The 18,606-nt window shown below is 51.5% G+C and overlaps 1 protein-coding gene across 48 annotated transcripts in view; it reads right to left on the bottom strand.

Moving 5' to 3' along the window:
* CELF4 (CUGBP Elav-like family member 4) overlaps window positions 1-15,494 on the bottom strand; it is a 264,622-nt gene extending 249,128 nt beyond the window's left edge. For 9 of the 48 annotated variants that reach the window (XM_084888841.1, XM_084888846.1, XM_084888868.1 and 6 more), the window contains exon 1: window positions 14,971-15,459. In XM_084888841.1, the coding sequence (XP_084744967.1) occupies window positions 14,971-15,256 (286 nt within the window). In that variant the 5' untranslated portion in view covers window positions 15,257-15,459. Of the gene's footprint in view, window positions 1-14,970 lie in introns of all 48 variants that reach the window. The other 39 variants (XM_084888848.1, XM_084888864.1, XM_084888849.1 and 36 more) reach the window with 10 other exon arrangements.
* Window positions 15,495-18,606: the final 3,112 nt, after the last annotated feature.

The following is an 18,606-nucleotide window of genomic DNA, read 5'->3' as shown; positions in this document are numbered from 1 at the left end:
ATGCGGCGTATCGTATGCGCTGTGATCCACAGAATTAGGTAATATCTCATGACATATCATATTCCGAGCACAGAGAGAAGCAGAATAAAAATCAGTCAACATTAGGCTATTTTGGCATTCGAAACACAAGCCCCAGATTTGTGATTTTAACAGCTGAAGCTGGGAGGGAGAAAACTAAAAATATGTGCGAACGGGGAAGATCTCTCTATGAACTGGCAACGGGGCCCACAGGGCGGGGAGGGGAGGTGAGTAGGGGGAGGGCTGAACTCCCAAGAATAGGTCTGGGGAGGGGGAGCCTCTCGGAAGGAGGTGGGAGATCGCACGCGCTCGCTCGGCTGTGATTGTTCCCGCTATTTATGAAGCCAGATGAGGAGCTATAGGGCTTGCGGTGGCCCCGTGTCTGCTGATTAGCTAGAGATTATATTGATGATGTAATAAAAATTCACTTTGTCTATTAAGTTTCACCAAGACAATCAAGAGAGATTAGATAAAAATCAGAGGAAATGAATAATAGAACGGGAGCCTCCCTCCCTCCCTGCCATGGTCCCTGTCTGTCTCTCTCTCCTTTCCCTGCCCGCGGTGGGGCATGAACCAAGAGGCCCCTACCCCACATCCCGGCAAGGCAAAGCGGAGCTGGAAATGTCCCCTGCCCTGGGCTGCTCTGGGGGAAGGGACTTGGCGTTCCAGAGAGGACGCTGGCTTAAGTTTACTGACCGTGCTTAATATTTGATTAGACCTTTGGCTCGGCAGCTGCGGGGTGTGCTGGCCCTGCCATCAGGGAGATGGGCAGGGCGAGCAGCCCTCAGCTGCCTGGGACCCTCTGGCCCGGTGGGTTGGGAGCTGGGGTTCGTGTCTGCAGTGGCACAGATGTAGGCCAGGCCGTGCACCTCTGAGTAGCCGGAGGCCTCCCAGCGTCTCCCTCCAGCCTCGCTGTGCTGGACATTCCCCTATTAGAGAGGTCTCTTCAGGTTACAGCCCGGGCTCTAAGAGGTCCTGGTACGAGGCACGTGCTGCCAGAAACGGTAACACATTAATGTCCATTAACCGCCAGGGACACATCTGCCCAGTTTGATTTGTCAGATCAGCAAGGGGCAGGACTTAAAAGGAAAGCAAAAGGAGGTCACTTTGTGGTGGGGACCGCTGTCCTAGGAAGGCTGGGAGGCCTGAGGGCACTGGGGCTTGGGGTTTGGAGCCTGAGGATGGTGGGAGGAGAGGAGGTGGATTAAGTGAGCGAGCGGGGAGGGCATGGGAAGGCCATGTCACTGACCCCCATGTCCCTGCAGGGAGGGGAGCAGTGCGGTCACTCCAGCTGCTCCACAGTCCAGCTCTGCTCCTCCCTGGGGAATTCCTGGGGCTCAGGAAGATTCCAGGGGCCAAGCTCTATGAAAGGCCCAGAAGAGGGGTGATCCTTCCTCTAGAGTCAGCCACAAATAATCATGTGTCCGTGGAACCCCCAAATCAGCGGCTTCCCAGTTCCTCTGGGCTGGGTTTCTCTACCAGAGACTGGCGAGGCACCCCCATTGCTCCCTTGCAGCACATGGGCAGCCTAGGGGCCTGGCACGCCTCCTGTCCACCCTGGGAGCAATGCTTCCTAAGATCTGCCAGATCTCTCCAGCTGTAAGACCCGTGTCACCCCCGGAAACACTGTCCCCTCTTCAGTCCCACTGCCTGGCTGCTTCCAGCCCCTCCTGAGCTGGTGCTGACACAGAGAAAGGGTGGAGGGAATGGGGAATCTAACCTGCAGAACTCCCTAGTTTATTGCTTGGGACATAAGTGAGCCTGTGGGGGCAATATGGATGCCTGCCTCGGTGACTGAGAACCCGGGACCGAGTTTAAACATTCTTTGAGTAATTTCTCGGCCCAAGTGGGCTGCAGTTGTGACATCTGAAGGACACTGCAGCCCCGAAGCAGGTGAGGACAGCCCTTGCAGGCTCCACGTGTGTCCCCGACTTCCTCGGCCACATCTGCACCCATCCACCTACCCCGGACCCCCACCCTTTCTCCCCCAGCCAGACTGGTGCTGGGCAGACATTTTTTCAAAGGGAGGAAGTCCTTTGTCCACCAGCCTGAGAGTAAGACCTCACTGCAGTGGGACAAAAACAAAACACAATGGAATGAAACGAAACAGAACAACCGGCTCTTCAGCGACACTCCAGCCTCCCTGCGCTGCCTGTTCCCATGGGCAGCTCTGCCTTCCTCCCCCTCTGCCATACCCTGGAGCCTGTGTCCCCCTCTGTGATTACTCTGGTTTGGGGGCTCCTTCACGCCCCGCAGGGGACATCTGCATTGAGCAGGCTTGTCTTTGTGGGTTTGCTGGCCCCTGTTGAAGCCAGTTATTTCATGGTGGTGAGGGTGGGTCCCAGCCTTCTGGGGAGAGAGCCTGGCCCTCAAGTGCCTGCGCTGCACAAGAATCTGGGACTCTTTGAGGTCCCCTCCTGTCCTGTTAGACCCAAGGCTCCCCAGTCTGGGGCTTGGTGCGTCTCCCCCACCAAAGTATAATGCCCCACATTCTCTGCTTTGCAGAAACCTGCCCCTGCCCCATGGGGTGACGTGGGACCCTGCTCCCCAAGCAGGGATGGTGGAGGATGTCCCGGAAGCCGACTGCAGTTGGGTTGATGCTGCTGCAGCCCTTGCCTCAGCAGCTCCTCCTCCTGCCTCTGCCAGCCTTGGGACACTCTCCTCCCTGCTGGGTGGCCTCTGCTGGAGACCAGGCTTGTGAGCAATGGCTCAGCTGTGACAGGTCAGACATTTCAAGTTAATGTTTTGCTGAGAAACTTGAGAAACAAGGGAGAAATCAACCGAGGCCTTGGAGACAGTGTGAGCCACAGACAAGGGAAGACAGTGCCGCCTCTCTCTCTCTCTCTCTCTCTCTCTCTCTCTCTCTCTCTCTCTCTCTCTCTCTCTTCTCTCTCTCTCTCTCTCTCTCTCTCGTGTGTGTGTGTGTGTGTGTGTGTGTGTGTGTGTGTGGCCTGGGCCTTGCTCCGTTGGCTCCCCTCCCAGTCAACCCGTGTGACCTGGCCTGCCCGTGGTCACTCCCTGCAGCCTCAGGGCTTGCTTTCCCTGCGTGGAGACACCCCTGAAAAGCGTGCTTCTCCCCCCTCTCTGCCGACTGACTCAGCTGCCTCGTTCCAGGCCTCACGCTTGGCTCTTGGTTCCAGTGGATTTTCAAACCGGCCCCATGCGGTTACAACAGATCTCACTATAAAACAAATATAATACTTTACTTATTGAAATAAGATGAGAGTAAAAGAGAAAGGTCTTATGTTTTAATTAAAAAATTTTTAATTGGAAGGGAAAATGAAGCCTGGTAATAAGCCAGTGATGGCTCTCCTGCTCCATGCCTCCCGCGCTGAGGACCGGCTGGATTTAGGTCGCTGTGCTGGGGCCTGCACCATGCCTGGGTGGCGGGTGTGCCCATGGGCACCCATGGATCGGTCCTCAGGCACAGGATTGTAGGTAGGGATGGGTCTGGAGCCCCCACATGTGGGAGTAAGAATTAAAATGCACCCTAAGCCATAATCTGGCTATTCATTTTTTAAAATGAAACAAAACTGACGTTTGTGCGGAAACTACAATACTGTCTAGATTATTCTGACTCTCATCTCTTGTTTTGTTGGTCTCTGCTGATGGCCCAGGCTCGGGCCTGACTTGTTGAGTGAAGGGTGGGGCCCAGGATCTCATGCTGCCCACTCAAGCGGGGGAAATGACCCCGTGCAAAAGAGGAGTGATCCTCCCTGGTCCTTGGGGGTGCAGGGGTGCGGGAGAGGTTTGGTCTGCAGCTCCCTGACGCCTAGCCTCCCAGTCCTGCTGTGGGCACGAGGGGCCCTCGCTCGAGTGCAGGAAGTTCCCCCTCTCACCATCAGAGGGCAGGCGACCACTGGAAGAGAGGGGATTTTGGGGGCCCCTCCTCAAGGTAGAAGAAGGTCTAGAGGAGAGGCCTGGCTTCTGGGCTGTTCTCTTAGGACTCCTAAGACTCAGACTGGGGCCCGAGGAGGGAACATGGCACTGGAGGGAGGGTGGCCAGTCCCACTACGGCCATGCTGAGCCTGTGCCCTTTTAGAAGCTCTGATCTGTGAACTGTCCTAGTGGCCATAGGGGCTGGGGCTCAGCTAGGAAGACTGGGCCTTTGTCACTGTGGAGGGAGCAGAGCTTGGCCAAGACCCTGGGTGTACGCACCTGGGGGGCCTGAGTGTGCATGAAATAGAGGGATAAGCTCACCCCTGGGAGCCCTGGGGAGGGGGAAGGAGAAGGCTGATGGGGTTAAGGAAGGACTAGGCATGGCCCGTTTACTGAGCCTAAGTGCTCCCTCTGGGAAGCCCCATCTCACATCCCAACAGAGGCACCAATTCCTCACCCTCCTTCACAGACAGGGGCACATCCCCTGCCCTGACCAGCCTCTCCCCTATCACCTGCCATCCCCCCACCATGGAAGCTGGAAAAGGGAGCATTCAGACTCTCGCTGGGCTTCCCCTGCCAGCCCCGCTCCCTCTCTCGCTTTCCGAGTAAGCACCCAGCCACTGGGATTCTCTCCTTTCCTCTCCCATCTCAGGACAGCCTGCCAGGTGTTGCCAGGGACCTCCGGAAGGCAAGGGGCCTGCCTGGAGGGAATTCCAAGGACAAGGACACGTGGCTTTCACTTTCCTTCCTGCTCACTGTGACTGGAGGTGAGCCTCGGGGAGCAATAGCTGTCTGACGTGCAGAGTATTCCTCCTCCCACCAGCAGTGATGATGGGGCAGGGCTCCGAGTCTCGTCCCAAGAACCCAATCATGGTGATTGATCTGATGAGAAGCTACTCCTCCTGGGACCCCTAAGTTCCAGAGTGCACACTGGCATCTCCTGGGGCCAGTATCCCACCGCATAACGGAAGATGTTGCTTCAGGCTTATGCCACCCCATTGGAGACAGACCTTGTCACACAGCGGGCGCAAGGATGCTCTCTGGGTCTCATCCGATGAGACCAAGCCAAGCCAAGTATTGATTTGAGAGAAAGATATGGATACGTGGGGTGGGGATAATGGGCAGGGGATCCTATTTCGTTCTTTTCCTGTTCAGAGAACACCTCTCCTCTACCTCACCCCACTGGCACGCAGAGGCTGGATGAGGAAGACTGTTCTCATCAGTCACCCAGGGACGCCCTCACTCCCCTGGTCCCCTTCCAGGAGCTCAAGACCATGAGGCCTCTGGGGACCAGGTCCCTCTCTCCCACCACGGTGAGCACTCCCGTCATCTTCGCCTCTCCGTGTATTCTTAGAACCAGTCAATATGATTAATTTTACATGGGCATCATTTCCTGCCGTTGCCGCGGAGTCCTCCCGGCCTCACCCATCAGCAGTGACATGATACAGTTTCTGGTTATATTGGTCAACCAAGATATTGATATTATTAATAATGGATATCTATATGCCGACCTTTGTCCACACAACTGAATCACACTGGGCTGGCTGTCACATTTCTTTAAGAGGTATTGATAAGCCCATTACTGGAAGGGAAGGTACAACCTTAGGTGTTTGCTTCTCACTCACCTTCAAGCATCTCCTGTGAAAATCTACCCTGGTTGGTTGAGCTAGTCTGGGTGCAGTGGCTTGTGCAAGAGAAGGTCTGTGTGCAAGTGCTTGTGTGGTGAGTGGGTGTGCGTGTGGACGTGTGGACATGTTTATGGGTGTGTATGAATGCCTGGTGTGAGCCTGTCTTGAACACGGCCCTTTTCGAGCTGATCAAATAGTCAATTAGAGCATTATAGGGAGGTAGCAGAATCAGAGAGTTCCTACAAATACACTGTGATGTACTGTTTGATCTTTAGATGCCTCTTGTCTCCTAGGACTTGCACAGGAGGCTTGACTTTATAAGGATATTATTCGGTTGATGCTTCATTCTCTCAATGTACCTGCCAGGCAAGAGACAGGACTCACTGGGGCCATGTGGCCAGAGTAGCTACAGGGTGGAGCGCTGAAGGCCATGCTGCAGACTTGGCTCCGGGGGCAGACCGCTCCCGGCCTCAGTCACTTTCTCTGTGCAGTGGCTGTGCTGAATCCAGCTCCACAAGAATGGAGGTCGACTCCGCTCAATCTCTCAACCTTCCGCACTGAGACTCCCAGTCGTGGGAATGCTGGCCATTCCACAGGCTTTGCCCCTTGTTATACATGGACTGTGGCCCACTGCCTATTAGGAGGGGTCTGTGGGAGGAGGCACATTTTGTGTGCTCATGTGTGTGTTGCACAGGCACACAGATCGCATGGATAGAGGCACACCTGCGATTACTGTCACCCCTACCTGTGTGAACAGTGGTGTCAGGGACAGTGCCTCTACCAGACTGGTCTGCAGTGATCCATTCCTGTTTGGACCCAGACGCGTGACAGACATGCTCACTTGTCGTGGGAGATTCTGCACTCGGCTTTGTAAAGGGAAGCCGGCTGGCTAGAGAGATCTTTTGGATCCTCAGACATAGTGTATGAATAAACCAGACATGGATTAATTAGGTGTGACTGCATCATTAAATTAGAATAATGAACAAACAGCCACGTATGGCATTCAAATCTGCCTAGAATGACTGCAAGGGTTGCTTTCAAGTAAGTCACCTGTCAGTTTGTAGGTTTTGGGGACTCTGGAGGGTGAGGTTCCTATCATACTTTAAGAAGTAGATTCTTTAGGCACCTCCTACCCCAGGAAGGACCATCCTTCAATGGGCACTCAGACTCCCCCACTGAATCCAAACAATGGCTTGGTTCAATACAACATCATCTATGCACGCTTCAGCTGCAAGCATTTCTCAGAGTGAAATACGATGGTAGCACAGGTGCTCAAGAGACAGGAGGGAGAAGTTAAGAGGTGTAGGCAGTGGATGTGAAATGTATCGATCCCATAATATTTATGTGGCTGCGCACATTGGTGCTGGGGCACGTGCGTGTGTGCTCACACACACACACACACACACACACACGCACGCACACACACACACACACACACACACACACACACATGCATACACCTTTTACATTTCCATGAACGCTTTTTTCTTTTGTCAACACTCCCCATGTCAGCCCGGCCAGATTTGAAGGTGAACCATGTCCCAATTGTGCAATTTTAGAAACAGCTGCTGGACAGCAGCCCCTGGCCCTCAGCGGACAACACCCCATCACAATCTCCATCCTAGGACAGAGCAGCTATGCAGAAAGAATTGCTTGTCTTCAGCAAAGAGGATGGCCAGCAGCTTAGAGAGAGGAAAGAAAGCTTGTTTGTCTGGCCAGAGAGCTGTGGGATAGCCTAATGCATGGGAGCTTTGTTAGGAAGATCTGTTAAGTATCTGGAAACCTTTGATCTGGAGATGCTCTTAACCAAGGTGATAATTAATTAAAGCCGAGTGCATTGCAATAAAGTAACATCACATCAGGTGAGTCGCTGTCCAGAAGCGGTTTTCAGAACATTTAAACTCTTGTTGGAGGCCAACTCATTATCAATTTCCCCCCCTGAGCTTTGATCACTATTTTTGGCTGTCCCATCCTCAGGGACCCAGAACTACATCTGTCTCCATGAGGGCATTCATTTATTTACATCTTGCAGATGGCCACGTAGGATGTGTTCCCGGGCTGAGCTGCTGGGAATCACTCCGTCTGCGAGTGTTCCTCAGCTCAGCTGGAAGGGAGACACAGGGGTGAATAAGAGAAGCCAAATGTGGAGCAAGGGGCAGGGGAGAAGCCTGTGAATGCGTGGCCCTGAAAACATCCCCTTTTACTCACAGCGGGACCCAGAAAGGAGGGCAATTACCCGGGGCCTGCCCACCTGGCTGCCTTGCTGGTCTCTGTAGGCAGGGCTTTGGCTCTGGCTTTATACCTATCCAGGGCCACTGGGAGCTGGGTGAGCAGAGAAGGAGAATGCCCTTAGGGCAAGCACATAAAGTCGGGAAATTCCTCTGCCACCGCTTGTGCCCCATCATTGTCTCTCTGCCCTGGCATCTTTCACTGCACCCCTATGTTGCCAAGTGGAACATGGACCTTCCTCTTTAATTCTCACTCTGGGGGTTGTGAGGGCACTTTAATTAGCAAGGAGAAGGAAAAAAGGGAGAAGCAGGATAATGATAAAAGGGCTAAAACTAAGCTGGGGGGGCTCTGTTCTCCTTCGTTAGGCTATTTGGGTAGGATTGGATGCTTTCTGTGATTTTTGGAGAGTCTGTGTATTTAAAGACCTGTAGAGAAGGCAAAAGTAAAGGAAGCAGGGAGGAGCTTTTCTTATAGAGAGTCCAAAAGATGGGCAGCCAGATCCATGCCACACCTGCTTGCCTTTAGGGGAAATGCAGCATTCTGCTTGGAGTACTCAGCTTGATGAGCTTGATCAATTTGGCCAAAGCGCACTCGTGTGTGTGTGTGTGTGTGTGTGAAAACACAGTGAGAGAAAAGTAGGGCTGGGATGTCAAGGGGAAGCTGGTGGGGAAGAAATAAGTGGGTGGAGAGAGTTATCTCTGCAAAGAGCTGGGTTCAGTAGCTTGCCACTCAGATCCTGGATGAAAGGTCAGTTCTAAAATGAGTCAGTAGGTGAGCAAGCAAGCCTGCAAAGGATGAGGGGGTTGGGGAGATGGAACCCTCTCCCATATCTGGACTTTTAGGTGGAAATATCAGATAAACAGGAGCATGCCTCCACATTGAAACTTAGATCATTGGCAAATCCAAGCCACCCGTGCTGAGGTGGTGCCAGTACAGAATCACAAGGACAGCATCACTGCTCCCAGATCTCCTCCTTCTCTCCATCAACCAACTTCCTGATCATGCACATAGCCGTCAGGATGAAATTACCCCTAACATTATCTCTGTGCCACTTACATTTGTCATCTCTCCTCTGCAGACACACGGACACACACACATACACTCACACATACACACACACTCACCCACACCCACACAGGCTGCAGCATCCTTCTTCCTTTATTCCCCCAATTCCCACAGAAACACACAGAGTTTCACACTCCCTCACTCTTCTCTTCACATCTCACATGGGATTTCCCTTCCAAGTTCGGAAGCTGCTGCAGTTCTAGCCACTGTCAACCAGCGCTCCCAGCTTCCAGCTGGCATTTTGGCCCTACAACTCTCAGAACTCTGTTTTCCTTTTTTTTTTTTTTTTGTTCACGATGTTGGGCCTCATTTTCTGTTGCATCTCCCTCTCTTCTACAGCCTGCCTACCCCAAGTTCTGTTTAGTGAGGTCCCTCCTGGGTCATTTTGGAAAATGACTGCCTTCTGACGACATGGAAGGTGTGAGTGGTGCAGTGTTTTCCCCCAATCTATCTGAAGCAAGTAAGACCGGCTCTCAACCCAGGAGAGCTTCCAAGGATCGCTCAGAAGCCCCTCTTCCATCCTGATACATAAATTATAATAATGAAGATGAGGATGCTAATAATAGTGGCACCGGTGGCCAATTGCTGGGATAAGGAGAGATCCCTGGGCATCAAGAATGCCCCTGGAAACCAGCTCTTTGAAAGCACTCTGATAACTCAACAACATGCTTGTGTCGGGGGCATATCTATGGCTTGCATTTTTGTAATTGTTTTCCTTTGGGTTGTTTTCAAGCTATGACTTCACTCAAGAAAAGCTTTTCTTTCTGTTTTGTTTCGTCTTGTGTTTGAGAAGCCACGACATCCAGCCAACTGGAGCAGGTGGAGACAGTGAAAGTGTGCCAAGGGGGTTCTTTCAACCTAATCTAGAATTCCCATTAAAGCCGAGGGGGGGAAAGATGGTTAACATCTCCCTGTGGAATTGCAGTGAAATCTAGGCCAGCCCTGGTTCCCATATGTGTGGGATGCGCTTAGTCATGCTTGCACATGGGTGCAGATACGTGCACATGTGCATATTAATTTATCCCTGTGTGTTGATTCTGAGGAAGTCTGTTTAAAAGATAAATGAAATTGTGCACAAGCAGCAAATAACCACTAGTCTCTTAAATAAGGAATCATTTCCCAATACTTTTTTCTTTGCTCCCAAATAGGATACTTATCAACACCTGAAATTTGAAGGTTTTTTTTATGGAGCTGTTTGGTTTGCTTTACTTTAGCTTTTTAATGATTGCTATTGCTTATTTTCTTTAGTGAAACCTGTTTTTTTTTTTTTTTTAAACACATTTGTCTTCTTTTCTCATCACAGCTATCCCATTTTCTATCTCTCTCTCTCATAAGGCACATCTTTCTTTGAACAACTATGGGTGTGTGCTCAGCTGTTCTATCAGTCTCCCCAGAGAGAAATAAATTTTTATTTTTCAAAATATTTTTTTTTAAAAAAGTTCATGTTAATTGAGCTGATGCCCATGCGGACGCTTCAGCGTCACTGCCTCTTAGACTCCTTTGGAACGGGCACGGGCACGGGCACCAGAGCCTTGCCGGCTTGAGTTCACCTATTTCAGGAAAACAACTAGCCAGCTCAGCCAAAGTTAAGCGGTGGAAACTCAATGTTCCGAGACTTGCTACATCTTACATGAAAATGCAAGTCATAATTTTATGAAGATGGTCACAAATCACCAAAACATAATCACAACTCCTGCCCTTTCCCTTTCTCCCAGCAGTACCCCAAATCACAGGGCTTCGGGCATTTCCTAGTCAGATACCATTGACTGAGGGGTTGTGCATCTGGTGATGAGTACATTTTAAAATGACGTGCTCTCCAGACCTCAGTCCACAGAGGGTTCCATCACTCTGTTCCCACCCTCCCTCTGGATGTCGTATGAAAGTGTGAGGGGCGAAAGTTTCTGCTGCTGTGGCTCCTGGGTTGGGAGCCCCCGGGGCCGCCAGTAGACTAGATTTTCCTCCCTGCAGGGGAGAATGACCTCAATGCAGAGCGGCTACCCAGGCCACAGATGTGTTCTAGCTGGTTAACTAGAGGGACTATAATGTGGACTTGGCTGTTTAGATTAAAATGCATTGCAGGCTTCAGGAATAAGCACACTTCAGTAGTAAAGGCTGCTCAAACCTTTGGGGACAGCCTATGTTTAGATTACATTAATTCATAAATATTATACTAAATACCACTTAAATTGGACTTAAATGACTTCAAAGATAATGCATTATAATATGGCTACCCAGAGAGCACTAGTCTTTATGTCTCCCAGTAACTCAGTCTTTGCTGCCGTTTATCCTGTTTGACAAGACCAAAGTTATGAATGGGTTGTGGGCTTCTTCATGCGTGATCTGCTGTGTGTGTTAGCAGTCATGGATATGTGTGTGTGTGTGTGTGTGTGTGTGTGTATCTATTTTCAGTCACTGGCTCCATTTGTTCTTCAGGAAAAAAAAGAAGAGAAACGAACAAAAAGTGAGAGAAGGGAAGAATTAGACCAGTGGGTGACCTGTTCCCTTCTTCAAGGGAGAACAATTCTATAGCAAGGGGCAAAGTTAGTCCTGAGCACACTTCTGCTGCTACCCTGGGAGTTTGCCTCTGTTCTCTTAAATCAATAGCACAATGTCTTTTTCTTTGGAGCATGGAAAAAACAATCTTTCTCAAAGTGCTTCTAATGGGGGAAAAAGAAGACTCAGAATTAGCCATGAGAGTTTGCATTACACCGTGTCTTCTTCTTTGGGTGTTGTTTCTTCAAATTGTAATCCTGGTGTGTTTTTTCCCTGGTTTCTCTCTTAACCTAGCACCCAGATGTCCCCCTGCCCAATTGCTTTCTGGTCTCCAGGGGGTAAATTTACCTTTACGGTAATTAACCCAGTCCACAACTGCTATGTGCTGCCTTGCCTCCCCAGCTCAACAGCTTTTCTCTGATATGGCTGGGTTTGCTCCACAACACCCACCCTCTCCCTCCTCCACAGACTCCCAATTTGACTGGAGTAATTGCCTTTTAAGGTTCACTCTACACATGGCAGGTATTCCGTTAACCCTTAGAACCCCTTCCTTCTTTAGTTACCTGAAATGGCAGGTGGCCAGCAAATGGATAGCCACCTGAAATTGCACACATTTAATTTATCTTTTACTTTTTTCCCCCTTAACCAAAAACATGCATATGCCATCCACACTGGAGGCCACTATCCTATGCTATCCCTCAATTTTATCCCAGTATGATTCGTTAGAAGTTAGAAATTCAAGAAGGGGAGAGAAAGAACCACAAATATACCCCGAAAGCAGGCTCAACAAAGGCATGTTTCTATCCTGAGAACCTCGTGTTAATTTAGAGTTGGAGAAAATCTAGAAATCAAATGCAACCCTTGTTCTTCAAGTCTCATCATGCTTTTTGACTTAATAGTAATTAATCACCAATGGCAGGCGAGCAATTTTTTTTAAGGTGACCGGAGGCTTATTTTATCAGGATTAGCTAATAAATCAGGCTGTATCACTGAAGGAAGAGTTCAAACTCTTCTAGGACTGAATAAAACAGACCTCGGAAACTGTCTCATTTATTTAGCTCTCCCGCAGCTTTCAGGCACTGTTGGGATGTTGTGGTCCAACCCTGCCTATAAAAATCCAAGTGAAGGAGAGGCAGGAAGTTTCGTAGGAAAAAAATATATGCTCAGGTTCTGAAGGGTGAGCTGCGACAATGAGGTACCCAGCATGCCGGGCCAACGGGCCTGCCTGCCACAGACTGAATCAGTTTAGGGGAAGAATTATTTAGAAAAATGAAGTTTTGTTTGTCCTAGGAATCCTGGCCAGATATATATATATATATATATATATATATATATATATATATATATATATATATATATGGTGATGCACACGATATAACTGTATCATAATCTTCTCTACCTTCCTGATGTAAATGATGATAATTCTACTTTTTCCCCCTACAATACAAGGGAGTCCAAATAACATCAGAAACAGTGATGATACCAGCAAGAAAGGATCGTGAGAAGAAAGCAAGAAATATTATTAAAGTTTATCTTCATTTGAAATAAAGCATCAAATAAAGTGCTCCAACACAGATCTCATAGGAAGCCCAGGTCTTTACAACTGCCTTTTGCCTCTAGTGGGTTCTGATATTTTTCTAACTTTAAAATCTCAAATGGTCACAAGAACTGATCGTTGAGATGGGTAAAGGATTCTTCTACCTATGCCTTTTAATTTTCATTATTACTATTTTAAAATCTGGGGACGTATTAGAATAACAAAGGTTTGATACAAACAGTGATTAGCCTCGATGGAGCTTGATTGGAAAAGGAAAAACTACAAAGATATGGTTGACTTGGAGGAGGGCAGAAAGGAAACAAATATTATTTCCAACACTGCCTCCCCAGTCCACCTTTGCAGTTTCTCTTCTGAACATTTTCTCCATATTGGATAAAGGTTGGTTTCTTTCTCCATTACAGCCCCTTCCCTCACCCCACCCCAACAAACCTAGTATATTTCCATTCTGCCGTGGTTTTGTGCAGCTCAACATGCCATTAACTTTAAGATTTACTCCTCAGCAGGCAAGCTGGAAGATGCTAAAGCCAATAAAAACTGCTCTCTGGGACTCCAACTATGAAGAGTTTGGAGCTGTGCTTAGTATTCGGATGAAGGGAGGGCTGGGGAAGGAGGGTGGTTGTGATAGTGGAAACCACTGCTGCTTAGAGAGCCAGACAGCTCTGCGCTCTGCACCTAATGTGCCGGAGGATCAGCTCTGTTCATAGCCCATTTGTGGCCAAGGATGAGGCTGCTCTCCCTGTGTGGGTGGGTGTGCGTGTGCGTGTGCATGTGCATGTGTGTGTGTGTGTTTTCATCATTAAAACCACCAGCTCTAACACGGCATCTCCAGTGGCTCTCCACACTACTGTTTATTAAAAACAGAACATCCGTACACATCCCTTACAACTTCCTCAGAACGGTGCTCCTCTGCCTGACAATCAGTCTCTCTCAGAAAGCATTTAACTTGCCCACACAGCTCCAGCCCCGAATAATCCCCGCTGCACATCCTATACATTACTGTTAGGGAGCAGAGCACTGGGCTAATTTCATCACCCACCAGCCACCCACACACATCCTACAACTGAACACATTTGGGGCTCTGCCTTAAAGATAATAAAACAAGGGGAGAAAATAGGCAGGCTGCAGACAATTCCCATGTCCACTTTCCTAAAAAGTTGCTGGGTTTTAATTCTTTGATTATTCTGTCTCCCCTCCCCCAAGCACTCACTAGCATTGATTGCTTCAAGGGAGAGGAATAATGTACTATAAACCTCTCTGCATGGCGAGTTTGGGATAATTAGGCTACTCCCTTTAAAATGCACATCTTGCACGCACAGATTTCCCCGTAAAACCCCACTTTCCCGAGAAGGGGGCATCATCCAGGCTTCCCCGACTCCTCGCACCACCCAGGGGATGGCTGGCTTCTTGCTAATTCTTATCTTGGGTTTTGTCCCTCCTTCCTTCAAATATCCACCCCCCTCCCCCACCACTCACAGCACAACCGGATTATTGAGAAACACAGCTCGACAGGGAGAGTTTACTGTTAAATTGGTAGCGAAATAAAAATATTTCTGAATTTGTCACCTCCCTCCTTTTTTTTTTAGACGGTTGCACTCTCGCTTCCACTCTGGCCCTGAGCAGGGGACCACCGGATCTCCTCTCAGTACATTCAGCACCAGAGCGATGGACAGCACCCTCGGTCCCTGCCCGGCTGCGCGCCTGCCAGCCTGCCGCTCAGCGTCCCGGTGCAGCTCGGCGGTGCAGCTGTCCCCATCCCAATCATTCAAGTCGAGGTATCTCTCTCCCCCCGCCCCCAATAAAAGCCCCATTCCTCCTCCACCTCCTCTCTTTCTCTTCCTCTTCTGCTCCAGTTGCTCTCCCTACGGCGGTACCGCTTCTGTCAGCTCATTTTCCCAAAACCCAGCCTTGCCCCAGCAAACAGCTCCCCTCGCACCCCAGTCCTGGTCTCTGCTGCCCGAGCGCCTCCTTCCTCGGCGGCGTCCGCCCGAGGCTGCCTCTCTCTCGCGCCGTCTCTCCGGTTCGTCCGCGGCCGGCCAGCCAGCCCGCCCGCCCGCCCGCCCTCTCCTCCCCAGCAAAGTTAGGAGGATAAGGTGCACTCACCTTTGTGCATGCCTGTGAACCTGTCCTTCAGAACCGTCAGCTCGTAGATCTTGCCGAACTCCTCGAAGAGGGGCTTGAGGTCCTTCTCGTCCAGGTTGCGGGGGATCTGCCCAATGAACAGCTTGATGGCATCGTGGTCCTTCATGGGAATGGTCGACGGGTTCCCCGGGCTGTGGCTTAATCCGTTCATGTGCCCGGCGCTGCCCGGACTGCCGCCGAGCCCGTTGGTACTGAGGCTCGCGTTGTCAGCCTGTCCGTTTGCTAACGTGGCCATCTTTATATACATAGAGAAAAAAAATCTTCTTTCCTTTTATTCTTTCCTCGCTCGCACTCTCCCGCTCCTCTCCCTCGCAGGCTCGCTCGCTCGCGCTCACACGCGCACACGCATGCACACACTCGGGCTCTCTCCCCCTCGGTGGCTCTGAACCTCGCTCCCTGCTCTCTCTCTCTCTCTCTCTCTTTCTCCTCTCTTCTCTCGCTCGCTCGCGCTCGCGCGCTCTCTCCCCTCTCCCCCGCTCCCTCTCCTCCCTCCCTCTCCTCCTCTCTTCTCTCTCTTTCGGCGGTCTGATCTGATTTTTTTTTTCTTTCTTTCTTTCTTTTTCTTTTTTCTTTTTTTTACATTGAACAGACAGGATCTCTGTCCTTTCCGTTTAAACAGGCTGGACCGGTTCAAGTTCCCAGTCTGACCAGGGGTGGGGGCAGCGAGTGTGCGCTGGAGCAGGAGGGGGGCGCGGGGCCCGGGGAGGGCGCGCTGGGCGGGCGGACTCCCGCGCGGCGGCGGCGGCGGGCGGCGGCCCGGAGCGGGGCGGTTGGGGCGGTGCCGCCCCGAGCGCCTCCCCCGGCGGCGGCCCCGGCGAGCGGCGGTGGTACGGTCCGGACGGCCCCCGGCTATAAATAGCGCCGGGCGCATGGCTCTTCGGGAGGCGCTGAGATTCCGGCGCAGCGGCCACGGGGAGCGGGCTCCCGTTAGAAACGGGGCTGCTGGCCTCCTCTTTGCCACCCCCCCCCCTTTTTTAATTTTTATAATAGCAGCAGGTGCAACTTTTTTCTTTTTTGTATTCCAAATACATAGGTTTCCATGTTCGTGTGGGTATGTAGTAGGGGGGCATGATCCACCGATCTCTATTGGGGCGCCAGGCGGGCAAAAGCAAAGGCAGGGATGGCGGGCGGGGCGGCGGCGGCGAAGGTGGCACGGGCGCTTTTCTCTCCCATCTGGTTCCCTTTTATTTATTTATTTGGATTAGAAAAAAGAGAGCCGGCTTGGAGGGAGCCCGCCCAGAGATCCGAGTGCAGCACATTGATCAGTGTCGAGAGGAAGAAAAAAAAAAAAGCTACATAAATATATATGATGTGGATACATCTGTAGACAAGGGCTCTCTTTGGCGCGCGCGCTGTCTCCCGGTCTCCGCTTGTTCCCTCCTCGCGTTCCCAACCTGCCAGAGCGGCCCCCAACCCGCGCCCTCCTCCCGCCCGGCATCCGCCGCCGCCCGAGCCACTGGGAGGACCGGACTGGGGGGCAGTGGGGCCGCTGGGGTTGCGGGGAGGGGGGGAGGAACAGGGACGGGAACGGGGAATAGCGATTCATTCCGCCCACGAAGGCTGGAGGTGGGTGTTTCCGTCCCGGACGGACGGCTTCCCCCGCCCAGGAGGACGGCGGCTGGTCCGGCCGGCCGTGGCGGGAAGAAGGTAGGAGCCGGGGCCTCGGCCCGCTCGCCCGCCGCCGGGAAGGTAGTCGGCGGCTCCGGGCGCGGTGGCCAGTGAGGCAGCGCGTGGGACCGGCTTGATGTTGCCCTCGTCTCCACTTTACTGGTTCTAATGGAAAGAATTTTTTCTTTCTTTCTTTCGTAATCGACCATGAAAGAAATAAAGTCCCCGAACAGCTCTTTGGGCTGCAACTGGACCCAGACACTCGCGCGCGGCGCCGTGCGCTGCCCCCGCGGGCTTCGCTGTCGGCACCTGCCGCTCCGGAGCGCGGGGCTGGGAGCGCTTCTGCGGGCGAGGCCAGGGGTCCGGCCGCCCAGCCCCCACTCCGCCGGGTCCCCGCCAGACCCGCCGGGGACGGAACCTCAGCTGCGCGGGGAGAAGGAGTGGCAGGCGCGGGCGCCGGAGCATGCAGCCCCGCCTCGCCTGGGGTAAATGTAGTGGTAAACTTGGGTTGGGAGAGATTTTCATTTTCATGATATTAAAATCCCGTATCCCATCCTCTCTCACAGTTGCCTTTCCAAGGCATCCTCTTGGCTCCAGAGCCGGGCTGATTAAAATAACTCGCAGCTCCCTAGTGGGGTTTCGGGACAGAGCTGCTGACTTGACCCTAGCCTGGCCCCCCAACACCCTCTTTGGAGTGTTTTGGGTTTCTCTTCTCTTGCCCTCGGATGACGTGACGTTGCTAGACGATACGCTTACAATTTTATTTAAAGAATCGAGACCCCAATTGCTGGAAACCCGAGACGGAGACCCTTTGGTACAACCACAGCGCAGAGCTCTCCAGCGCCAGGAGGAGGCCTGAGGAGGCCCTGAGTGGGGCAGCCCCAGGCCCAGAGCCCACCTGGGACACCTCTCCCTCCCGGAGGATCCTGGGCCCAAACCGCACAGCAAGTACGATTCTGTAATAGTGAAACTGCGTCTTTTCATTTAAAGATTTTCCTGCCTTTGCTTGATGTAATCATGTGTAAGTATAGTTTGATTCATAACTCGGTTCCCGGGCTTACGTTATCCAGTGTTATATAATGAATGGCCTAAGAATCATCCAAGTTGACGGAATCAAACAGAAACTCACACAGACAGGCTCTCTGCCATGTGCCTGTGTGCTCGGTGTGCCTGCGAAGTGCTGTAATGAGAAGAAGCATGTCCCTGGTAGGCACACAGAGGGTCTGCGTGTGTGGCTAGAGGGTGTGTGTTATCAGGGCTGCGGGTGCTTGTGTGGATGTGTACCTAGATCCTATTTGTATCCACACTCTGCGGGTGTGTGTGTGTGTGTGTGTGTGTATACCCACCAGGCTGAGACCTTCTCCTTCCCTTTCTTTCAGGACACATCAGCAGAGGCCAGTAACTTTGTCCAAAATACCTCCTCAGCATCATCTTGTGGCCCTGGTGTTTACCACTCAGGATCTCACAACAGGAGTGGAATGTAGTTTCTGCCAAAGCAGGAGTTTAGAAGAATAATTCCTACTTGAGGTCTCTCTCTCTCCCTGCCCCTTTCCCTCCTCACAGTGGAGCAAGAACAAGGGGATGCCAAGGGAGCCAGCTGAGTAGGGCTGAGGAAGGAAGGGCTTGTACAAGGGAGGCCCCCTTTAAATGAATTATTCATTATTTATATTATTATTAATATTAATAGTCAATACATAAATAAAAGCAGTCCGTGGGCCGGAGTGGGTGGGAGAGCGGAGTTGTTCATGAAAGGGGCATGTGGTGATTTCAGATGCCTGTGCAAACTCCAGATGCCATAAGGCCAACTCCCTCTAGGACTGTGCCTCTTCCCCCTGCACCATGGCCCACTCCTTGTATCTCTCCACATGTGGACACCACGCTGTGGAGAGCCTCTTTCTTAGGTGAATGCTCCTTACCCTTCCACTTCTCCCACCTGAGGATGGTTTATTTTGGATTTGGGCTGTCTCCCCTTAGGGGTAACACATTTCT

The sequence above is a fragment of the Pipistrellus hanaki genome, assembly GCF_964339955.1.
Source record: "Pipistrellus hanaki genome assembly, chromosome: 6".
Lineage (NCBI taxonomy): Eukaryota > Metazoa > Chordata > Mammalia > Chiroptera > Vespertilionidae > Pipistrellus > Pipistrellus hanaki.
The sequence above is the reverse complement of the archived record's forward strand: the minus strand, read 5'-3'. Positions and strand labels throughout refer to the sequence as shown.